The sequence below is a fragment of the Natrix helvetica genome (genome assembly GCF_964273705.1).
Source record: "Natrix helvetica genome assembly, chromosome: Z".
Classification (NCBI taxonomy): Eukaryota; Metazoa; Chordata; class Lepidosauria; order Squamata; family Natricidae; genus Natrix; species Natrix helvetica.
Genome location: NC_138554.1, coordinates 76,886,442 through 76,909,568, shown reverse-complemented (window position 1 = coordinate 76,909,568; position 23,127 = coordinate 76,886,442). Strand labels below are relative to the sequence as shown.

The 23,127-nt window shown below is 39.9% G+C and overlaps 1 protein-coding gene across 3 annotated transcripts; it reads left to right on the top strand.

Moving 5' to 3' along the window:
- The first annotated feature begins 12,166 nt into the window (after positions 1–12,166).
- Positions 12,167–23,059, top strand: LOC309401912 (uncharacterized protein). Of its 3 annotated transcripts, none has more exons than XM_081971277.1 (6): positions 12,167–12,320; positions 16,006–16,158; positions 18,562–20,445; positions 20,938–21,060; positions 21,549–21,698; positions 22,920–23,059. In XM_081971277.1, the coding sequence occupies exons 2-6, from the start codon at positions 16,014–16,016 to the stop codon at positions 22,952–22,954; spliced, it is 2,337 nt and encodes a 778-aa protein (XP_081827403.1). In that variant the 5' UTR covers positions 12,167–12,320; positions 16,006–16,013; the 3' UTR covers positions 22,955–23,059. The 3 variants fall into 3 exon arrangements, with proteins under 3 accessions (XP_081827403.1, XP_081827404.1, XP_081827405.1); XM_081971278.1 differs by having other exon boundaries at positions 12,214–12,361; XM_081971279.1 differs by lacking the exon at positions 12,167–12,320 and adding an exon at positions 14,493–14,607.
- The last annotated feature ends 68 nt before the right edge of the window (positions 23,060–23,127 follow it).

The following is a 23,127-nucleotide window of genomic DNA, read 5'->3' as shown; positions in this document are numbered from 1 at the left end:
CTCCCCGGTAAACCAGGGAGCCATCCGGGATCGACACTGGGTCAGAGGCCGCAAAGGCACAACACGATCCAAAGCCCCAGTGGCAGCCCTATCCCAGGCTCCCACTAGGGCTTCGGTCGAGTTGTGAGCAAGGGATTCAGGAAAAGTCCCAAGCTCCATCAGGAACCTTTCGGGGTCCATCAGGTGCCTGGGGCGGAACCATCTAGTCAGTTCCCCCTCCCTGCGGCGAGGGGTAGCGGTATGGAAGTCAAGCCTGATGAGGAAATGATCAGACCATGACAAGGGTTGAATAGAAATATCCCCTAAATCTAGATCATTCATCCACTGCTCAGAGACAAAAATCAGGTCGAGCGTGATACGAATATAAGTAATGACTGTGGAAGAAATGCACAAAAGCTAATTGTAACCAATTGACACACTTTCTACAAGATGTAATGTAAGATGATGCTTTTGTTTTGTTGTTTGTTTAATAAAAATAAAAATTTCTTGCAAAAAAGAAAAAAGAAAATACTGCCCTCTAAAATAAAAATTATTGAATTTATTCTTTGCCGACTCCATTGAGATAAGGGATATCCTTTTTTCCTGTGCTCTACTGATTGGTGGGTAAATCATATTACTGCATTTGATTTCAGTACTATGCAGGAACATTCCACTATGCCAATCTATTTTCAAAGAACTTCAATCGCTCAAATACACAAGTAATATTTCTGTCATGCTTGTATTAATCAGCTAATTATGAAAGCAGTTTTGATATTAAAATGCAAACCTGCACAGGGCAAATAGCCAAACACAATGGCATTTACAGAAGAATATTAACCTGAGCCTTAGCATATAATAGTGAAAACATCAGATTACCTGATGGATTATGGTGGACTTCTGACATGGTTTTTAAACTGTTAAAATCCTAACAAGGAATTTATACTATTTCTTGGCTATGGCCAGCGAAAATTCTTTCACCACAAGAAATCAAATGGTCATTTAATCATAATTATAGAATATGCAGGACAATTACTCCTTCTATGAAATTACACAGTAAACTATGAAAAATAAAAACATTCATAATGTGGTTGTATTTGTTGTAAATCTGTAACTTTTGAAATCTTACTTAATGATATCTCACAACACAGTAAACTGCTTCAGAATGGAATCCCTTCTCTGAAAGATACAAAATTACAAAATAGGTTGGTGTTAGATCATTTTCAATATAGGGAGGTTGTATGCATATTAATCACAGCCATTTGCATATTTCATGAAGGATTAATTATATAACAGCAAGTAGCTAGACTCCTTGCTTCCCTAAATTGGGGCAGGATTTTTTTCCAAGAAACATTTATTACTTGACATTATTACTACATACTCCTTGTTGTACTATAATGTACTACAATAAGAATGTAAGTCCGGTTCCGGCTGCTGATCGCGACGGGCAGGCTCTGCTCGCCCCGCGCTATTCTGGTGGGCCCCCCACCGCTTGGGGGGAACAGGACGCGCCGTAGAGGCTCCTGCTGAAGGGGCAGCATAACGGGGGATCCCCTGAGTTGGCGGCAGCCGGGGGGCCCCCGCATCGCCCTAGGCACCGGGAGGCATGATGGGGAGGCGCTGCGGCGTCTTCGTGAGGAGGCAGCTGGAATAATGCGCTATTTGAAGGATGCGGTTGCTGTGTGGTGAGGTAGAAACTTCCCCCCATTCCCTTGTTTGTTGGAAAGAAAAGGAAAGAAAGAAAAAACTGCCAGCTGTTTTTAAAATCGCTTTCAACTTGGCTGGAGAAGCGTGACTGGAGGGAGGGGGATTTTCCCCCCCCTCGGACAGGCGGCTTTAAATTTTTTGCTCTTGGCCCTAGAGGAGAAGGAAGGGAGAGAGCCAACTAATGATTTCACGCTCATAATGAAGGCAGATTTTGGATTTTAACTTTATAAATGAGGTGATGATCTGAAAACTTTGGAAGCTTTCTAAACTTTTTGTTATGCCTCTTAACCCTGAAGCTGGCAGGGCAAGATGGCACACTTCCGTTGTCTTTATAAACATTGAAAACTGACTCCACCTATAGAAGTTCAGGCTTCCTGTCTTTGTCCTCCGTGACACTCAGACAAATCTCTTGTTGAATTGGATTCCTTTGGAACAAAGGACTCTTTACTGCCAGAAGTAATTAGAATAATTTCCCCTCTGCTTGGACTCCTAGCCTCCTGATTTCTCTCGGCGGTTTCTCTCCTTAACTTCCTCTCTGTATTGACTTTGAACTTTTACTGCTCAACATAATGCCACCAAAAAGACCACCCCCGGGGAAGCCGGGCTTTGCTGTCTCCGCCCCAACAATATCCAGTCCGAGCGGATAACGAACTTTAACCTCACTGATGCAGCCCAAACCTGCAGAGACGGATTTTCAAAAGATGTACCAACAAATCTTAAAGGGACAGGAGGACATAAAAAGTGAACTAAAGGAGATGAGAGAGCAGCTTAAAGCGAACCAAGACCAGACAAGTAAAAATACACAGAGACTGGATCTTTTGGAGGGAGGGATGGCTGAGATGAGGGGGGAGGTGCAAGGGGTGCAGAAGGGGAACCAAGAGATTGAAATCCACCAAATGAAAACAGAATTTGAAAGAATGTCCTTTTTCCTTAGGTTCCAAAATGTAGTTGAGGCAGATGATGAAGATTTAAGGGACATCATGACAAACATCTTGGCTGAATACATTCAAAAAGAAAAACAACAGATGGGGTAGGAACTGGATCTGGTTTATAGAGTAAACTCAGCATATGCTAGAACACATAATGTCCCCAGGGAGATACATGTTAAATTTCTCAGAAAGACCACAAGAGATGAGATTCTGAGTGCACAAAGAGGGCAAGCGTTGAAATACCAAGATAGAGAAATAACCATTCTGAAACAGATCCCCAAGAAAGTGAGAGAGAAAAGAAAAAATTATTCGCAATTAGCAAAGATGTTATACCAGAAGGGGGTGTGGTTCAGATGGCTGATGCCTGAAGGTATGTTAATATTCTGGGAGGACACAAGAGTTAGAATTAACACAACCACAGAGGCTCAGGCCTTTATGGAAAAAAATAAAGCACTCTTAGAAAAACCTGATGATCCTACACCTGACATACAAGACACGAGAGGGGCCGGAGCCCTGCTGCCGGGGGGAGAAAGGGCAATACCAAGAAAACTCAGATCACAAAAATGAATAAGGAAATCGGCTTGATATAAATTGGTTGAAATTATTATTTGAATCTACATGCTGACAAATTACTATTATGTAATATTGAATTATTTGTGTAAATGAATACTATGAGTACGGGGGGGCGGGGACACCTTCCACACATTGTAACTGCCAAAATTTGTAATCCATTCCAATACCCTTTTCCTTTTTATTTTTAAAAAACCAATAAAATTTTGCTTAAAAAAAAAGAATGTAATCTTATATAATTTTTTGTTTGTTTGCCTGCATCTCAATCTGCCACATGTTTTAAAATCTGTGCTACAACACATATATTCTATGTAATTTCAAATGCTAACTACTTGCTTGCTTATTAAATATAATAGTGCTTCAGCAAACTATAAATAGTTGAGAACTGAATGGGGAAATTGTTGCCTGAAATTGTAGACTTTATTTATTAGCATTTTAAAAGGTGATATTAGCACTTTTAAATGGCATTCTAGGGCTTTTTTAAACTTTGTTTTTCTCTTCTTAGCTAAGGTCATTGTTAGACCGGGTAATGGAAAGGCACACTCAGGCTTAGGCAACAACAGCTCTTTATTGTAACAGAACAAGTATGTACAATCCAGCGAAGGTTCAGTCTGACAGCAGCTCTTTTATAGGCAGCTGTCAGACCCTTCGACCAATGAGATTGAATCTCTGTTCCCGCCGGAACAGAGGACCTTGGTGGAAACCATTATAACAGTTCCTAATATCTAACACCCCTCCCCTCTTAGATGGAATCAACTGACTGGTGACGTAGTCACGCAGGTAGGTGGGCTTTTTGGTAGGTCTGCCAGACCTGCGCAGTACAGTCCGAGGGTATTAGTCGGACAGGTCGGACAGACTTGTTGGCTCTGCAGCTTCGCCTGTGGAAGCTCCTGGAACCTTTCACAGGCCGCGGCTGGAGCTTCTAGAGCTCGGAGCTTGCTGTGGGCTGCAACACAAGTAGATGAATATCACAGTGTCTTCGGGTTTGAGTTGGCTGTGGAAGGAGTGACTTTGTGCTCCTTTTGGGTAGAGCTTTGGCTAACTCATGCAGGAGTTACCTCTGGCTGCCTAACAGTGGAGTTGGAGAGGCAGCCACGGAGTTGGTCAATGTGCCTTCTCCAATTCCGACCATTCTTGAGCTCTATTAGATAAGAGCGAGGCCCGGTGATGCCTATCACTGTGACAGGAATCCAGAGTTCCCCCAGCGTAGTTGTGGGTGTAAACTGAATCCCCTACGCTAAAATTCTGAAGTTTGGGTATAGCCGGTCTAAGTGGGACCTTAGCCGGCAACCCATGAGAAGCTTGGAGGGGCTTCTCCCCATAGTAGCGCTTGGTGTGATGTGTTGAATTAGAAGATAATGATCAACCTGTGTTTGCCAATCTCCCGGGCCCATCCTGGATAGATCCTCTTTTGCAGATCTCACCATTCTCTCCGCCTGACCAAGGGCATGTCGAATTCCCTGTGTTGCTAAGCAGGACTCAAATTGCATGGCCGTGAATTGGGGCCTATTGTCAGAGACCAGGACATCGGGCAGGCTGTGTGTGGAGAAAAGTCTCCGTAATACCTTAATGACCACTTTTGCTGTAGTGGAGGTCATGAGGACTACGTCTAGCCATTTTGAATAGGTGTCCACTACTACTAAGAATGTCTGGCCATGAACTGGGCCAGCAAAATCTATGTGCACTCTAGATCATGGTGCTTGAGGTCGCTCCAACTCGTTAGTGGATGCCTCTGGGGGAGCTGGTCTGGACGGTGTGCAGGTAACCACCCATTCTTTGATCTCCCTGTCCATGTTAGGCCACCACACATAACTCCTAGCCAAAGACTTCATCCTGACAATTCCAGGATGCCCTACGTGTAAAGCCTCTAATACTGCAACTCGCAGTTTGGATGGAACAACGACCCGATCCCCCCACAGAAAACAGCCATTATTAACAGACAATTCATCTCTTTTACAATAATACAATTTGAAATCAGACCCAACAGGCCCCTTGGGCCATCCCCTCCACACCCAGTTCAAAACTTGTTTGATCGTGGAGTCTCTTGCAGTGTGGCGGGCAATGCCACTAGATGAGACTGGACCTTCTTATTGACTCTAAGCAGTCAATAAGAAGGACTGGCATCTCGAGGGTAGGGTATGCAAATAGTTCTGGCAGCGGGCAGTGACTCAAAGCGTCGGCATGCCCCAAGGTTGAGCCTGGTCGATGGACGAGGCGATAGGTGTAGGCCACGAGGAAAACAGTCCATCTGGTCATCCGCAGCGATAATGACACAGGAGTAGGTGGTTCCCCAGCCAGCAAGCCCAGTAGCAGTTTGTGGTCCGTGATGAGTTTGAAATCACGGCCTTAGAGGTACTCATGGAACCATTTTACCCTGGCCACTACAGCCAAAGCCTCACGGTCCAGCTGGCTGTAGTTCCGCTCGGCAGTGGACAAGGTCCTTGAGTAATAGGCTATGGGTGCCTTGGTTCCATTGGGCATGCAGTGGCTGAGGATGGCTCCGATGCCAAACAGAGAAGCATTGCAAGTTAACACCAAAGGCAGGGTCTGGCTGTACTGAACCAGGAACGTGTCTGCTGACAGTAGTCTCTTTACCGCAGCAAATGCGGCTGCTTCGGCTCTGCCCCAGGACCACTTTGCGTTCTTTGCCAGGAGACAATGTAAGGGCTCAGCAACAGTGGCCTTCTGTTTAAGAAAGACGCTGTAGAAATTAAGGAGCCCGAGGAACGCCTGCAGCTTGGTCTAATTGCGAGGTGTAGGGGGGTCCTGGATTGCTTTAATTTTTTTAGTGGTCAGGTGAATCCCAGAGCCGTCAATTAGGTACCCTAAGAATTCAACCCTTGGAATGTTAATTTGGCATTTTTCTTTTTTGAGACAGAGGCCGTTGTCTCTAATTCTGGTCAAAACAGTTCTTAAATGTTTGAAAAATTGCACCTCCTTTGCAACTCCTGGAATCCCATGCAAAAGCCATTCCATGATGCTTTGGAACAGTCCAGGGGCGATACTAACTCCAAATTGCAGGCGGTTACATTTGAATGCACTCCTGTGCGTCACAATGGTTTGGGCCTCTGCCTTAGCACCATCTACAGGCAATTGTTGGTATGCCTGCACCATGTCTAATTTAGCGAATACTTTGCTGGGGCCTAAGGAATGTAATAAATGCAGTACAATGGGTACAGGGTAAGCGCTTTGTTGTAATGCTTTATTGATTGTGCATTTGTAGTCCACGCAGATGCGGACAGACCCATCAGATTTGACAGGTGTCACTATAGGGGTCTCCCAACGTGCATGATCAACCGGCTCTAGGATTCCCTGGCCTATGAGCTTGTCAATTTCCAGATCAATTTTAGGGCAAAGAGCGAAAGGTATTATCCTTGGTTTTAGCCTGATAGGGGCTATGTTGGGGTCCAAATTAAAAGAGATTGGGGTCCCCACATACTTACCTAGACCGGTGCCGAAGATGTCCTCGAACTCCTTAAAGAATTCTTCGGCGCTCTCATATTTCAAAGCATTGATACCTGTCACTTCTAGGCCCAGGGCTTCAATCCAGTCAAGCCCCAGGAGGCTCTGCAGGTCACCACTGACCACTGGCACTGGAGCTGGTTGCTGAAGTTTTTCAGTTGCACCCAGAAGGTGCCCTGGCCCATGATGGGGACTCAGTTCCCCTGGTAATCGCGAAGGCAGATGACAGGGGTGCGAAGATGCAGCTTCTTCAGACCAGGGATAGCCTGCTTGAGTGTAGACCCCGTCATCAATGATGACCCCGTGTCGATCTTCATCTTGCATGAAGAGCCCTCGATGAAGACTGTGACCTTCAGCTTTTTTGGCCGCCTTGTGTGGACTTGGCTGATTGAGGTGTGGTAGGTGACTCTGGTGTTGCCCTCTGAGCGCTGTGGTGGCGGCTGCCATGCCCCTTGGTTGGGCCTCTGCTGGCGGTTTGGTCAGCTCTGGGCTTCCAGGTTGTCGTGGGGTGCTCGCTTCTGCAAACTTTGGCGATGTGCCCCTTTAGCTTGCACCACTGACAGAAACAGCAAGACGATCTGGCATGGTCTCCTCCACAGCTTGCGCAAGGCAGGAAACACGGTTCGAATTTGCGTGTTGGCTAGGTGCGGCTACTGTGCATGCAGCAGCTGTCATCTTCACTGTCTGAGCCCTCGGCCTCTGTAGCCTTGTGATGTACGCGTGCGCTCTTTCACATGTCTTGTGGAGTGCTTTGGCGCTGGAGGGTTTCTGTAGACTTAACGGCAGATTTGGATGCCCTGGCTTCGTCTAAGGCAATTTGTAGAGTGAGATTAGATTTGGCAAGTAATCTCCTCTGTAAATTAATGTCCCGCACACCACATATGATGCAGTCAAGTATAAGTTTGTCTAGGTCTCGGAACTCACAGTACGCTGCAGCCTTTCTTAGCACCACAATGTACTCGTTGATCGATTTGCCTTCCTTCTGATTGCAAATATTAAATTCATGCCGGCGGACATGCTTAAACGGCTTGGAAGCGTAGTGTGTCCTCAGCATCTGTTGGAGCAGTGACCAAGCGACCGATTGGAGTGGTGTTGGCTCTGATAGGTCTTTGGCTGTCTCGAACACTTCCCGTCCACAGTAACCCAGGAACATGTTCTTGCTGTCAGGGGAAATTTCACCCTGAGCTAATGAGGTGTAGACTGTCGGCTTTCCTAAAAAGCATATCTTCAGAAAAAGCGAAAATAAGACCCGATAACATGTTCTAATTAAAATAAAATTTAATATGAAAATAAAATAAAACAAATCTATCTAATTGTTACATTTTGGCAAGAGCAATTGTCGCCCACCTTCTTGGCAGACGAACAGAAGATCAGAAGACTCTGGAATGTATGAGCAGGTGCAGTACATCACTTGCTGATAAAGCCTATGACCTGCGCAGTAATATCTCAGCACAGCTAGCAAACAATTAACGCAGTGACACTTGTGGCCTTCAGAAAGGCCCATGAGGTTGTTGCTTTGAGGAAGCAGTTGAACCTCAGCATATACGATTCCCAGTGCTCGGTGACTGGGTCATACGGAGTCGGTGGGGTGAGCATGGCTATTTTGTGTTCTGAGAGCGTTTTGAGTTTGCTGCTCAAAAATGGCTGCTCGAAAGCTGCACTGAGCTCCAGGCTGGATTTACTTGCTGGATTGCTACACTCTTTTTGGTTCGCCTAGTTGCCTTCCAATCCCATCCTTGTCACCAGTGTTAGATTGGGTAATGGAAAGGCACACTCAGGCTTAGGCAACAACAGCTCTTTATTGTAACAGAACAAGTATGTACAATCTAGCGAAGGTTCAGTCTGACAGCAGCTCTTTTGTAGGGAGCTGTCAGACCCTTCGATTAATGAGATTGAATCTCTTTTCCCACCGGAACAGAGGACCTTGGTGAAACCATTATAACAGTTACTAATATCTAACAGTCATTTCTTTTGGTTTGTGAGAACCTGCTCTTTTTTTTATTCTTCATATTTCTAAACCGCCCCCTCTCCCAAAAAGGGACTCGGGGCGGTGTACAGTCCACACAACAAATAAAGATAAAATACAAATATAAATATAACTATAAAAATACATATATATGTAGAGGAGGTTAAAATTAACAGTACTGTACTGAAGAATAAATATGGGTCTAAAAGCCCTAAAAACAATTAGAAATTAAAACATTACCCTTAAAATAACCAGGTGAGAGTATGCTACCAGGAGTTCACAGTTGTAACATTTATAATTATAATTATGCCAGGCCGGCTAATCGGAACAGGTGAGTCTTCAATTTTTGTCGGAAGGAGCGGAGATCCAAGGTGGTTCTAATGTCGGGGGGGAGGTCATTCCAGAGGGTTGGGCCCATCACAGAGAAGGCTCTACTCCTTGGCGCCGCCCGCTGGCATTGCCTAGTGGACGGCACCTGGAGAAGGCCCTCCCTGTGAGAGCGGATTGGCCGCAGGGATGTATGTGGGAGGATGCGATCCCGCAAGTAACTAGGTCCTGAGCCATGGAGCGCTTTAAAGATAGTAATCAGGACCTTGAAACGCACCCGAAAAACCACAGGTAGCCAGTGCAGCTCGCGCAGGAGCGGTGTTACATGGGAGAATCTAGATCTTCCCATAATAACCCGCGCGGCCGCGTTCTGGACTAGCTGCAGTCTCCGGGCGCGTCCCAAGGGAAGCCCCATGTAGAGAGCATTACAGTAGTCTAGGCGAGACGTCACCAGTGCGTGAGTGACTGTGCGTAGGGCATCCCGGTCCAGTAGGGGGCGCAATTGGTGCACCAGGCAAACCTGGTGGAACGCCCCCCTTGCCACGGCTGCCACATGGTCATCCATTGACAGCCGGGCATCAAGGAGGACGCCCAAATTGCGCGCCCGTTCCACAGGGGGCAGTAACTCGTCCCCTATGGCCAGCGATGGGATCAGCTGGCTGAACCGAGGTGCCGGAAGCCACAGCCACTCAGTCTTGGAGGGGTTGAGTTTGAGTCTGTTGTCCCCCATCCAGACCCCGACGGCTTCCAAACACCGGGACATCACCGCGACAGCCTCGTTTAGCATAGTTTAGCAACTATGCAATGGAAAGTGTATTCTGAAAATCATTAAACCTCAGATTATGTTACTTTGCACATTTTTTAAAATGTTGGTACAAAACCAACTGGGAAAGAGTAATATAACCCATAAATCTGCCCTTGTGGAACATTATCTAGAATCAAGTTTTCTATTGTTCAAGTCTCACACATAAGTATCTTTTATCGTTTAATCATTTGCTTTCTGACATATACCCCTAACCCCTGTACAGCTGTGTAAAAAAGTCTGGCACGCTTTTTCACTCATAGAAACCACGCAAAATTAGTACTTTAATGAAATTTTCTGTAGTCGGATTAAGATGCATAATTTTTTATTAATGTAACTAAACTCTTTTTAAGGTTTTGACAACTTGCATTTTTGAGAATGTTAAGATTAAAAATAGCCAATCAGCAGCAACATTTGGCTAACCAATCAAAATGCACAGAGGCTAAATCTATGAGCCAATCAATGTTGTCATACCCTCTGACTATAAATAGGCATGAAAAGCATTGAGAAATTTAATTTAGTTTTGGCTGTGGGCAAGAATGAAGGCCTTTGCTTTCACCAGTACTGAGCAGCAGCATCGCATCATTGTGCTTCATGAAGAGGGTTACTCCTGTACAGAAATAGAAAGTGAAATGCCATTGCACCACAGTGAGCAGAGTGGTTGAAAATACCAAATAACTGGTTCAGTTGATGACAGGCTCCACTCTGGAAGACCAAGAAAGTCGACAAAATGGCAAGATCAGGCTCTGCAATGCATTTCAATGGCTGACAGGAAGCTCACCTCACCTCAGATTACAAGAATTTGGGGTGAAAGTGTGCACAAGCACAGTGTGTTGCAGACTGCTTGCCAGAGAGCTTGCCAGAGGGCTCAAAGGCTTCAGGGCTCAAAGTAAATCTTTGCTCATAGATGCTCATGGCTCTCATCGACGTGCATGGGCCAAGAAGTATGCTAAGTGGACCAATGAACAATGGGCCAAGGTCATCTTCAGTGATGAGAGCAATTTCTACTTGACTGGGAATCAGTGCAATAAATATGTCAGAAGATTTGAAGCTGAAGAATTTAGGCCGTACTGCCTGAATCTATCTGTGAAACATCCGTTGCACGTGATGATCTGGGGCTGTATCGCTGCTTCTGATATTGGTCAGATACAAATCGTGCAGGGAATCATGAATTCCAAGCAGCATGTTGAAGTCCTGGAAAAGACCATGCTTCCTTCAGCTCAGCAACTTGTAGCGAAGGACTTTTACTTCCAGGATGACAGCACTCCTTGTCATCGAGCCAAGTCCATCCAGCAGTGGATGAAAAAGCATGGTGTTGGACCTCTGGATTGGCCAGCTCAGAGCCTGGATTTGAACCCAATTGAGTACTTATGGACCAAGATTGGTTACAAAATAAGCAAGAAGCATCCGATGACCAAGCAGGAGCTGATTGAATACATTATTGCAGCCTGGCACCACATTGTCACCAAAGATCACATGCAAAGGCTATGCCTAAGTGATGCCGCCTAGTGATAAGCAATAAGGGCTTGACACCTCCCTCCCCCCAATAAATGCTTTCTGCTTTGCCTGAATTATTGGGTGATTGATTTGTATTTTCAGGTAGGCAAAAAAGCCCTTTTGCAAAGATAAAAATGTCTCTCAGATTCAGGGATCAAGTTATCAGCTCCATGTCAAATTCAGAATGCCCAAATTTGGAAGCAACAATAAACATCCATTTTGTATATCTATAATGGGGCTTACAGAATAATAATACATCACGTTAAGTACTTTAGGAAAGACTATTCAAAATTGATTTTATTTTTATAAGGTGGGGTGCAAGATATTTCTTTGAAGTTGCTTCTCATTTCTACCATCATATCAGCTCTGTTATGTGGGTTGATCAAAGAGATGGTGACTAGGAATTTTCCAAGACCTGAAACTCCTGGTCTTAGGCCAACACTTTAATCATCACACTCCATATATAACACGATCTGTGGAAAGAAGTGAGTATATTAAGAGTAAAAAATACTTAAGCTGGAATGTTCTTAGATTCTCCATCCAGTTAAAAAAAACAACCTATGAACCTTTGTGTTTTCCTTCTGAGCCCAATCCACAATTTTTTTTAAAGGAGAAAGGAACACAAATTAATACTGGGTATTATGGGAAGGAGGTCACTTGTACCTTGGAAAAATATAATTTGATCAGTTTTAATTTAGTATGTTGTACAAACCAAGCAAATCATAGCTCTTTATACAGTAATGTATAGACTGGCCATTGAGATTAAGTTTGAATTTAAAATATAACAAAAAGTAATTCTATATTCTATTTTATGCAGTAAAGTGAGACAGTATACTAATGTTCAACCTAATCACCTTAGGCTCTGTGGAGATAGTTTTGCTGATACTCCATATGGAAACAAGCAGTAAGCTAATTTATGAGAAAATTATAAGAATGAGCTCAGCTGTGTACGGAAGGCCTCTGCTTATTAAGAAAGATGAGAGCTCTTTTCATTTAGTTCATTGCTGGGCTGTTCTCAACACAGTAGCAGCTTGCGTCTTTGGTTGGAGTCAAATATAACACTGTAGAAGAGCTTCCATTCAAGGTTTGAGGGCTATTTGCAAGTAGAAATATCTAGTTTAAAAGGTGGGGGAATGAGGTTTTAAAGCAGTATTTAATTACCTTTTGAGAATGTCTCCAAAAGATTCTCTGCTTTATTATTTTTCCTATGTGGTGTGGAAAAGTTTTGATCCCTTTTGAACAAGCATTTGTTGTTTTTTCCTTTGCAATGCTTTTATAAACATTTTAATTGCATTGTGTATACAATACTAATTAACAACTATAAATCCAGGATATTAATCTATATGATTTACTATGCTGGCTGCAGCAAACATTCTATACAGGAATTTTAAAGCGAAGAACTTAGTTAGCTGACCCACCCCCCAACTCATTGAATTCTCTATGTGCTTGTTTTTAAATTCCCAATAATGGAAATGCTAGTTTACTCTGTTGGCCACAATACATATGGGGGAGGGGGGTTGACTTAAACCAACAGTAATAGAAATCTTGTTTATTCTGTTTGTTGCAACTAAATTGGCATTGCTTGCTTTAAAATCCCAGTAACAAAAATGTTAGTCTATTCTGTTGGCTGAAATTAAATTGGGAGTGTTTGTTTTAAAATTCCAGTATTAGAAATGATGGTTTATTCTGCTGGGTGCAACTAAACTGGAGTTTGTTGCTTTAAAACCCAATAATGAAATGTTCCTTCATTCCGCAGGTAGCCATTAAATTGTGGGTGCTTGCTTTAAAATCCCAGCAATACATATCTTATTTTATTTTTTGGCTATAAGTAAACGAGGTGCTTGCTTTCAGATCCCGGTGTTAGACATGTTGTTTTATTCTTTGGCTGTAAGTAGTAAATTGGCATTTCTTCCTTTAAAAATCCCACTAATAGAAATTTTGGTTGATTCTGTGGACTGCCACGAAATTGGGGGATGCTTGCTTTAAAACCCCAATAATAGAAATGCTTTGTTTTGTTCACTATAAATAAATGGTGGCTGTTGCTTTTAAATTCCAGTATAAGAAATCTTGCTTTATTCTGTTAAACAACTGAATGGAGAGTGCTTATTTAAAACTCCACTAATAGAAACATAGTTTTATTCTGTTGCTGCAACTAAATTGGGCTTGCTTGAATTAAAATTACAAGAGAAATGTTTTATTTTGTGGCTATAAGTAAATTGGGGTTGCTTGATTTCAATTCCCATTAATAAAAATTAGTTTCTCTGTTGGCTGCAATTAAATTGGGGTTTATTGCTTTAAAATCACAGTAATATAAAATTTAATTCATTGTGTCACAGAATTGGTGATGCTAGCTTTAAAATGCCACTAATAGAAATGTTGTTAATTTTGTTGGATATAAGTAAATGGGGTTGCTTGCTTTAGAATTTCAGTATTAGACATGTTTTATTCTGTTGGCTGAAACTAAGTTGGACTTTCCTTCTTTAAAATCCCAGTAATAAAAATGTAGTTTTATTTTGTTGGCTCAACTAATTTGGGGGTGCTTGCTTTAAAATTTCACTAATATGTTGGTTCATTCTTTTGCAACAACTAAATTGGGGTGCTTGCTTTAAAAATCCCAGTAATAGAAATTTTGGTTGATTCTGTAGGCTGCCACAAAATTGGGTGATGCTTGCTTTAAAACCCCAGTAATAGAAATGCTTTGTTTTGTTCACTATAAAGCACGCTCCATTCAGTTGTGTCAACAGAATAAAACAAGATTTCTTATACTGGAATTTAAAAGCAACAATCACCGGAGGTTGTTGCTTCTAAATTCCAGTATAAGAAACCTTGCTTTATTCTGTTGAAACAACTGAATGAGGAGTGTTTATTTAAAATTCCACTAATAAAAATATAGTTTTATTCTATTGCTGCAACAAAATTGGACTTGCTTGAATTAAAATTCCCTAGAAATGTTACTTTATTTTGTTTATTTATAAGTAAATTGTGGGTGCTTGCTTTAAAATCCCAGGAATAAAAATTCTAGTTTACTCTATTGATAGCAACTAAATCGGGGTTGGTTGCTTTAAATTTCCAGCAATAGAAATGTTAGTTTATTATGTTGGCTAAAATTAAATTGGAGTTCATTGCTTTAACACCCAGTAAAGAAATTTTCTTTCGTTCTGTATGTAACCAATAAATTGGGGCTTACTTGCTTTAAAATCCCACTAATAAATATATTGGTTTATTCTGTTGAAGCAACTAAATTGGGGCTGCTTGCTTTAAAATCCCAGTATTAGTCATTTTATTCTGTTGCCTGCAACTAAGCTGGGCTTTCTTCTTTAAAATCCCAGTAATAAAAATGTTTTATTTTGTTGCTTACAACTAATTTGGAGGTGCTTGTTTTAAAATCTCAATATTAGAAATGTTGGTTTATTCTATTGCAGCAGGGTGCTTATTTAAAACTCAATTAATGGAAACATTGTTTTATTCTGTTGCTGCAACTAAATTGGGATGCTTGCTTTAAAAAATCACAGTAATAGAAATTTTAATTCATTCTGTGGGCTGCCAAGAAATTGGTAATGCCTGTTTTAAAATGCCTCTAATAGAAATGTTGTTTTATTTTGTTGGATATAAGTAATGGGGCTGCTTGCTTTAAAATCCCAGTATTACTCCTGTTGTTTTATTCTGTTGCAGCAACGAAATTGGAGGTGCTTGTTTTAAAGTAATATAAATTTTTGGGAATGTTTATTTGAAAATCCCAGTAACAGAAATTTTTGTTCATTCTGTGGGCAGCTACTAAATTTGGGGTTCTTGCTTTAAAATGCCACTAATAAAAATCTTGTTTTATTCTATTGCAGCAACTCAGTTGAAGCTGCTTTCAAATCCCACTAATAAAAATGTAGTTTTAATTTGGTGGCTATAAGTAAATAGTGGGGCTTGCTTTAAAATACCAGTATTAGAAATGTTGGTTTATTCTGTGGGTTGCCATGAAATTGGAGATGCTTGCTTTAAAATGCTGCTAATAGCACTGTTGTTTTATTCTGCTGCAGCAACTTAAGGGGGGGGGGTGCTTTAAAATGCTGCTAATAGAAATGTTTTATTCTGTTGAGACAGCTCAATTGGTGTGGTTATTTAAAACTCCATTAAAGGAAACATTGTTTCATTCTGTTGCCACTATTACATTGGGTGTGTGTATGCTTGCTTTAAAATCCCAATATTAGAAATGTTGGTTCATTCTGTGGTTTGCCCTGAAATTGGAGTTACTTGTTTTAAAATGCCTGCATTAAAAATGTTGGTTTATTCTGTTTTAACAAGTAAATTGGCAGAGCCAATTTAAAATCTCAGTCTGTACAGCTTTGATAGGTAATATGGCGATAATCACTTGGTAATGTGGTTTGTTTGATTTTGCAGGATCCTGATGGGGTAAGATTCACCTAATATTTGGGCTACATAACTAAGTAGCTCATTACTTCATTACCTCACATCTACTTATGGAATTTTTCCTTGCAAACACACAAATCTTAGGGTTTCTTTAAACATTCCAAGTTGTTCATATTCTTCAAATGTAGAGGTAAATGATACATGAACAGTTTTGGACAAGAATCCATTGATAGAGCAGCCTCTAGCAAATACCTACTAACAAAAAGGAAAAAATGTGTGCAATTATGATATGTTTAAATTTAAATTTAATTTTTACCAGGATATCAGCAGTGTCCTTTTTCTTTGATAAGTTTTCAATTGTCTAGCATTTATGCCTTTTAAATTTTATATCTCTCGCTATTTATTTCAAGCTTAGAAAATGAATGCTCCTCCAGCCCCAGAAAGCAGACCTTATTCCACAAACCCCAGGCCTTTTTTTTATGCTCGGCCTACAGCACATCAGCCATTTCCTAATCCTTGGCTTGTTGGACCTATGTACAATCCCTATGGCATGCCTGCATCCGGTAAGAGAATCTACACAGTACAATGTTCTGATACACAATGATAAACTTGTGAAAAATAAGAGGGATTGTTTGTCAACTCTGAACAGGAAACAAAAGAAGTGAGAAATTTACTAGAAAAATCTGTCAATGTTGTTTTCTCCATTTGGTCAAAGAGCTGCAGTTCAACTGCTAATTTATTAATATCTGTTAGGGTTTCATCTACTGTTCTGGACCTTGGCAATAGTGCTTTTAACTTATTAGGGTCTGACCAAACAAAAAAGAAAGTTCTAAAACAACCTAGGAAACTGCCTAGGGAGGGGCATAGCAAATCTCAAAGATATTGTTGAAGGAATTATCCAGATCCAGTTCCAAGCCGACAAAAAGACACTGGAGATAAAATGGAGACTGGAGGCTGATTGGAAAGAAATGTTCCCTTTATTGATAAGGCAGAACCACCAACCACATGTGATTCTGGGCAACTGACAAAATGGAGTTTGCAGTGGGTGGGTTTTTGTACTTTCTGGATTTCTTTGGGGTCATGTAGGGGTCTAGGAAATGCAAATCCTAGGTGTTTGAGCTAATCTTGTCAACCTTTTATTTGTTGTTTATCTGAGTTTGTCTTGGCCCACTCCTTCTGAATGGACTATCAAATCTGCATTTTTAAAAGCTTGGCCTCCTGAGTTTTTGCTTGGGGCAGGAAGACTGAGGCTGGTTTCTGCCTCCCTTAATTTTTTTTTACCATTTCTCCTTTAGGGGAATATTCTATCCCCCCTTTTTAATACTTCCCAAAATTCATTCTTCTAGGGGTGGTGGTGGTGGTGTCGGTTCCCACAATATAAAGGCTAATGAGGCAGAAATGACACTAGCAATTTTTTCCTATAATTTGCTCATGCCTTCTTCAGTCATAATTTGTTAAGCATTCTTTTCAGATGTTGAAGATTACTTTAAAACTATTTTCTGTAATACTAGCAAAATACAGTATGTGTATGGAACCATTAATACTAAGAATAGAATCATAATTCCAATGTTTTGTGGCACACTTTACAGAGTACTATAAAGTAATACCCTTAACTAGTTATCTATACCTTAATAGGTTCTGCATAGTTTCCTTCATTGTAGTCTGCTTAACAGCTATATGATACCTTAGTTTTCAGTGGATGAAACTTTCAGAGCATATAGCAAAAAATAGAAAATATCTCACTTTCATAACCTCTGCTTGCTTGCTCCTAGGGCAAATAAATGATTTTATTTAGCATAATTAACTTAAATACAGTTTATTTCAACTGAATTTAATTAGCTTGCAATCTTCAATTTGTTTAGCTATAAATGATTCCATTGAAAACAATGAGGTCTGTTTCCAAATAAATGTGACTAGACTCTACTTGTTACTGCAATTAGAAATTAATATAAAAAGTGTCTCTTTCAAGTCAAATGCACCTTCTAGCAGCTTCATAGATATGCCCCTGTTGTTGTTTTGGCTCAATTTGCTTTTTTAACCTTCCTAGTATAATTTATAGCTTATTTCCATACAAATACTAGACAGATCTATACTAGCTCTGTTTTTCAAGATCTATCAAGGGCAAAAAGCACAACAAATATAATTATCAGCAAAAAATATTGTCAGCCTTCATCTTCTTACTCATTTCCCAAATTATACACAATTGTTGACTTCCTTTACTTGTAAAGTATATATTTTTCCAGTAATAGTCCTAGAACTGCACAGAAATTTTGCATGTACTACATGTTTTTACTTCTCACTGTCTTACTGAGCTAGATATAACTGAAACTGTGGGATCATCTGTGTTCTCTGAACTTGGTTATTTTCTTGCAGACATTTCAATACCCAACTAGGGAATATCAGTACTAAAAAGGGTGGGGTTTACTCTATTTATATACAAGTGATTTGCCCTGTCCATGTGGGTGGGAATGTTCTTGATTAGGTTGTTTACTATTAGCTCAAACACTCAGCAGTGATGATGTGCATTAGTTGGGTAATGAAATGCCTGGAAAAAAAATAAGTTTGGAGAGCACCAAGGGCATTGCAATCCTGGCCTACAAATATTCTTTCTATTGGTGTAACTATAATCTTAGATAAAAATGTGTAAAATGAGGCATTTCCAAAGGCACAGAACTATTAATTAGTTCAATAAACAAGGAGCTTAGAAACGTTGATTTATTCTGTTGCAGCAACCAAATTGAAGGTACTTGATTAAAACTCCAGTAATAGAAATATTGTTTTATTCTGTTGCAGCAACTTTTCGGGATACTTAGGAAGATATCAAACAGTCTGTTGAACACCACAGATACATATATTTTGAGGGGCTTTATTACATTTTTTTGGATTAGCTTAATTGCATGTTTAGCATTGTTAAAGATCTAAAATTCCAAGCCAATGATATAACTATATTTTGATTTTGTTCTAAGGTTTAAGAAGTGGCAATCCATATTTCCAATGTTACTCAGTTCCTTCCCATGAATATCCTGGATATTTAGTTCCACAGCCTCCTATGCATATGAGAATTAGACGGCCTTATTTTGGTGGTCCTCCATCTTCACCCATGGTGTATCAAGTCCCACGGTTCAGGCATGGTTTTCCCATGATGTATCAACCACAAAACCCAGTGAAACGAACAGAAAACAAAGAAACTCAAACTGATTTTGGAGAATCTGAAAGTGGAGCAAAAACACCTGTGAAACAAGATATAGGAACAAAAGGCTGTGATGCTGGAAATACTGGAAATACTGCTTATATTGCATCTAATACTCCTAAAGAAACTGAAAGTTTTTTGGGAAAAACAGATAAAACAACATCTTCTGCTATGTCAGATAGAGAACTTGCCAAGAACTCTTCAGGTCTTGTACCATTTCGAAGTCTTCCCCCAGCAGGCTACGCCATTGAAAAAGAGGAAGTTAGAATACAATATGCAAATGATGGTGCTCCTGCTATTCAGCTCTGGAAGTCTTTCAAAGAAACAATCCCTCTCTATGAGATGGCACAAAAACAAGCCCCAAAGAATATAGTGCAAAGAGATATGCTTGCTCGTAGCTCCTGTGAAGGAGTTGCATATGGGCCTCATGAACAAGGAGAATTGCTTCCATGTATTCCATTTTCAGAGGAGCAAAAAGTTCCTGAGGGCATGCTGAAGAAACAGCCTCTATGTAAAGAAAATCCAGATTCAGAAAAACAAGGAGTTATAAACTACAGAGCAATAGGTCCAATGGATGAAGCTGGAACAGTGCAATTGGCTGAACCAAGTGGGCTTGACCACTCAGGGACAAGGCAAGATGTTCTGATGGCCAAAATAACACCTGGCTTTAAAAAATCAAGTGGTTCAAAAGCTCCACAAGAAGTTTCAAATCATATTCGACAACGAAAATTATTTCCTTCTGGCATGGAGATGACAAATGATGCATATTTGCCTCAGAAGCTGAGTGAATGTAATGACATTAACAATGAAAACTGGAATACTTCTGAAAAAATCCAATGGTGTGATGACTCTGAAAAATATCTTCCTTCTGAGAGCTGGTTGGCTTGTGTGGATAACATGGATCCAAACTATAACTATGAAAAATATCTTTTCCGAAGAAAGCGTCCAAATTTGCTTAGTATTACCTCTGATGATATGTCTTCTATTGAAGAAGGTGCCTCAACTGAGAATTCTTCAGCATCTATCATAGTTCCAGACCATTTGCTTCCAAAGGGTTTATGTACCTTCAAGAAAAATGGTGATGGCTTGGGAATAGGCCAAATAAGAAGTGGAGGCACCCTTAATGAAGATGAGGAAGTGATGGGAATTGAACAGGCCACTAGTGAGCATAGTCAGAAGCTCAAGATCGATTCAAGAGTCAAGGTTAAAGAGATTCCTAGCCAAATCAAAAAGATGAGCTTTCTTCCAAGATGTTCCAAAGACAAGCATCTCTACTGTCTCCAAAAGATAACAAGTTCATCTCCATCAGATGCTGATGACTCTGAAGAATATTGGGTGATGGAACCAGAGGAATATGAAGAGCAAGAAACTGATGAGGAATACTTTGTTGAGGAAGAAATGCCATATGAAATCCTGAATCCAGACAAAAGTGGATTGGGCCAACAGACTGCCCAGAAAGTATTCTGGAGAATCCCTAAAAATGCAGTGCCACCACATGTAATTAACTGGCCTGTGCAAGAAAAAATGTCTGGGTTACCTACTAAACTTCAGAAAGAGCAAGATGAAGATCTCTGTGATGACTATAACATCTGCTTGATGAGACCTACAGCCCAACAGCTAGAATTACTTGAACACAGAAAAAATCCACAGAAATGCTCAGGTAAATAGAAAACTGAAATAGATATCAATCGTTTTGGAAGGCTTCATTTTCTCATTTATAAGTCTTTATAAGTCAAAAAGGAGGGAGAAGAAGATAGATAAATTTGGGGATTTTCAAGTTTTTTTAAAAAATAAACTGTATATCAAGAATTTTATACATAGCTATTTGAATGCCTATCTCTCTGAAATGTTGCAGTTTAGAATGTATTATCTTTCTCCTCATATATACCTCTTACTTGAAATTTTTTATACACAATTAATAAGCTTTTCAAAAAAAATAGAATATTGAGTGACTACAGTCTAAATGTTTCTTGATGAAGACTTGAAAGTAGCATAGTTGATTTATGCGTACATCTGAAGATATTCATAATCTGCAGTCAATGGACATATTGGAATGGGATCAATTCTGTTAGGATTGTTGAGCCAATTTGCTTTACCAAACACTAACCAGATATGTAGCAAAGAACTGAACTGTTTTATATATGTTAATCAGGATGGTTACAAGAGGAAAATAGAAGGACTGGACCTGATGAATACTGGATAAAAAGTGGTGCTAGACCCAGATCTGCTAGCCTAAAGCCTGGTGATCTCTCACCTACTGCTACAAAAGAGAAAGGTATGATCTTTATTGTTTAAATTAAAAATGTACTGCATTCCTCCACTAACATGACTTCAACTGATTTTCTTTAACTCAGTGGCAATTGATTCCATATTTTAAAGCGAAGTGGCAACTTGTGCAAGCAAAAAAAAAAAAAAAAAAGCAAGTTAAAACGAATGCTGAAATATTATACATAAAAGCAATTCCAATGCTTCCAATCCACAACAAACATGGATTTTGGATAACATATATAACTCAATTGGAAGCCTCACTTTCAATTCTCTAGCTGCTGGTGCATATGAAGCACATATTCTGCTCATACTTTATTCTGAGAAAATATCTATTATCTTGTATAGCGAATTTGAAAAAAAACATTCTTAAAGAATGAGATGTGGTACAGATGTCTTTGCAAGCAAAGTAATTTAAAAGTGAGAAACTGTAGAAGGAAATAAACTTTAGGCACAGAATAAATAAAATAATGAATAAAATTATTGCATTTATAATAGATATCCTGGAAGTATTCCCTTTTGCAACTGATGATATGTATATGGAATGTCCAAAGAACAAAGGAGTGCATAAACCTCCTCATAAACGCAGAGACACAAGATGTGAAACAGCTGAAGTACGGGAGAAACCTAAAATTACGTATCATAAGGGTAAGTGCAAAATGTTATCTAGTAATAAAGAGAGTAACTCTTTTAAATTTACCTTTCAAATAATTTCTGTAAGAAGGCTCTGAGTAGTATATGGAAGTCCAATAATATTTGGCACATAGGCTTCTTAGAACCAGTGCTTTAAAACTAAGTTCACAGAACTGAAAAACCATGGTGGAATCTTCTTTGGCTTAGGATGTTCCTGTTCATCTTTGAAAGATGTATGTAATAAATACATGGATCATAACCAGTAAAATACCAAATACTTAATTGTATTGACTACGTAGTCAGTGGAATACATATGTATACAATACATACCTGGAATGACTAGCTCAGCCTTGACAAGGAAAGGTGAGTTGTATAAAAGATGCAAGCAACCTGTTATGTCTAGCTGAAGTGCTGTAGGAGAAGCTGTTTGTACTAAACTGCTTATCTTTAGACTAATTTCTTGAAAAATCTAACATTTATATATTACTGAGCATCATGCCTGCTTACTTCCACTATCATGGATTGTTATACTGCAACAAATATTAACAACAGTTGAGATTGAATGCCTAAGTGGGCTTTTCCTAAGGTACAGTCAGGATATTCGTATCTTTGGCACACATTTTACTGGATAGTTATGCTACCTGCTTTGTGTTGCTGTGTACTGCCCAGTATCTATAATTAGTGCCTGTTCAGCTGTAATACAGAAAGATGTGTAAACAGCCCTCTCAGACAAATCACACTGGGATACAGATTGTAGGTCTGATTTCCCACACTAAAAAGAAAAATATTTTTAAAAATATTAAGCTGGATCCCAACCTTTTCACTCCATCCACCTAACTTATATATGTCCCATGATGTCCTAATTTTTAGCAGCTGGGTAGTGTTTGAATGCTGCTCATATATGCCTTTTTCTTATATAGATTGTTCATAAGTAATATAATCTTATTATAGTAGGCCTATGCCATGTACATATTTTGAATATTGGAAATGTTTTATCATCCTGTCTAAGATGTCCCTTCTTAATGGATATACTGAATGGTTTGTAGAAGCTTTAAATTTTGACAGACGTTTGCATATGGTAATTTTTAACAGCTCTGAATATCGTCCATTTGCAAATTATTTCTTATCTAAGATTTATAGGTAAAAACAGGTTGTATATATTAATGGATGCCAGATGGTTAAAATCTAATCTACTTTTAAAAGCTATGTTGTCTAATATGTTTTCCTTTTGTGCAGGATGTGAAGCAAAGAAACCACCCTATAAAAGATAAAAGAAGACAATGATAATCAGAAGTGCAAATATTTGCTTGTATTGTTTAAAGGAATCGTAATTTTTTTTGAAGCAAATCAGTTTAAGTTGCATTGTAAAGGATTCCTGAGTTGATACTGTAAAATGTCCAAAAAAATGAATTTGGACACACAAATTTCACACAATGTTAAGTAA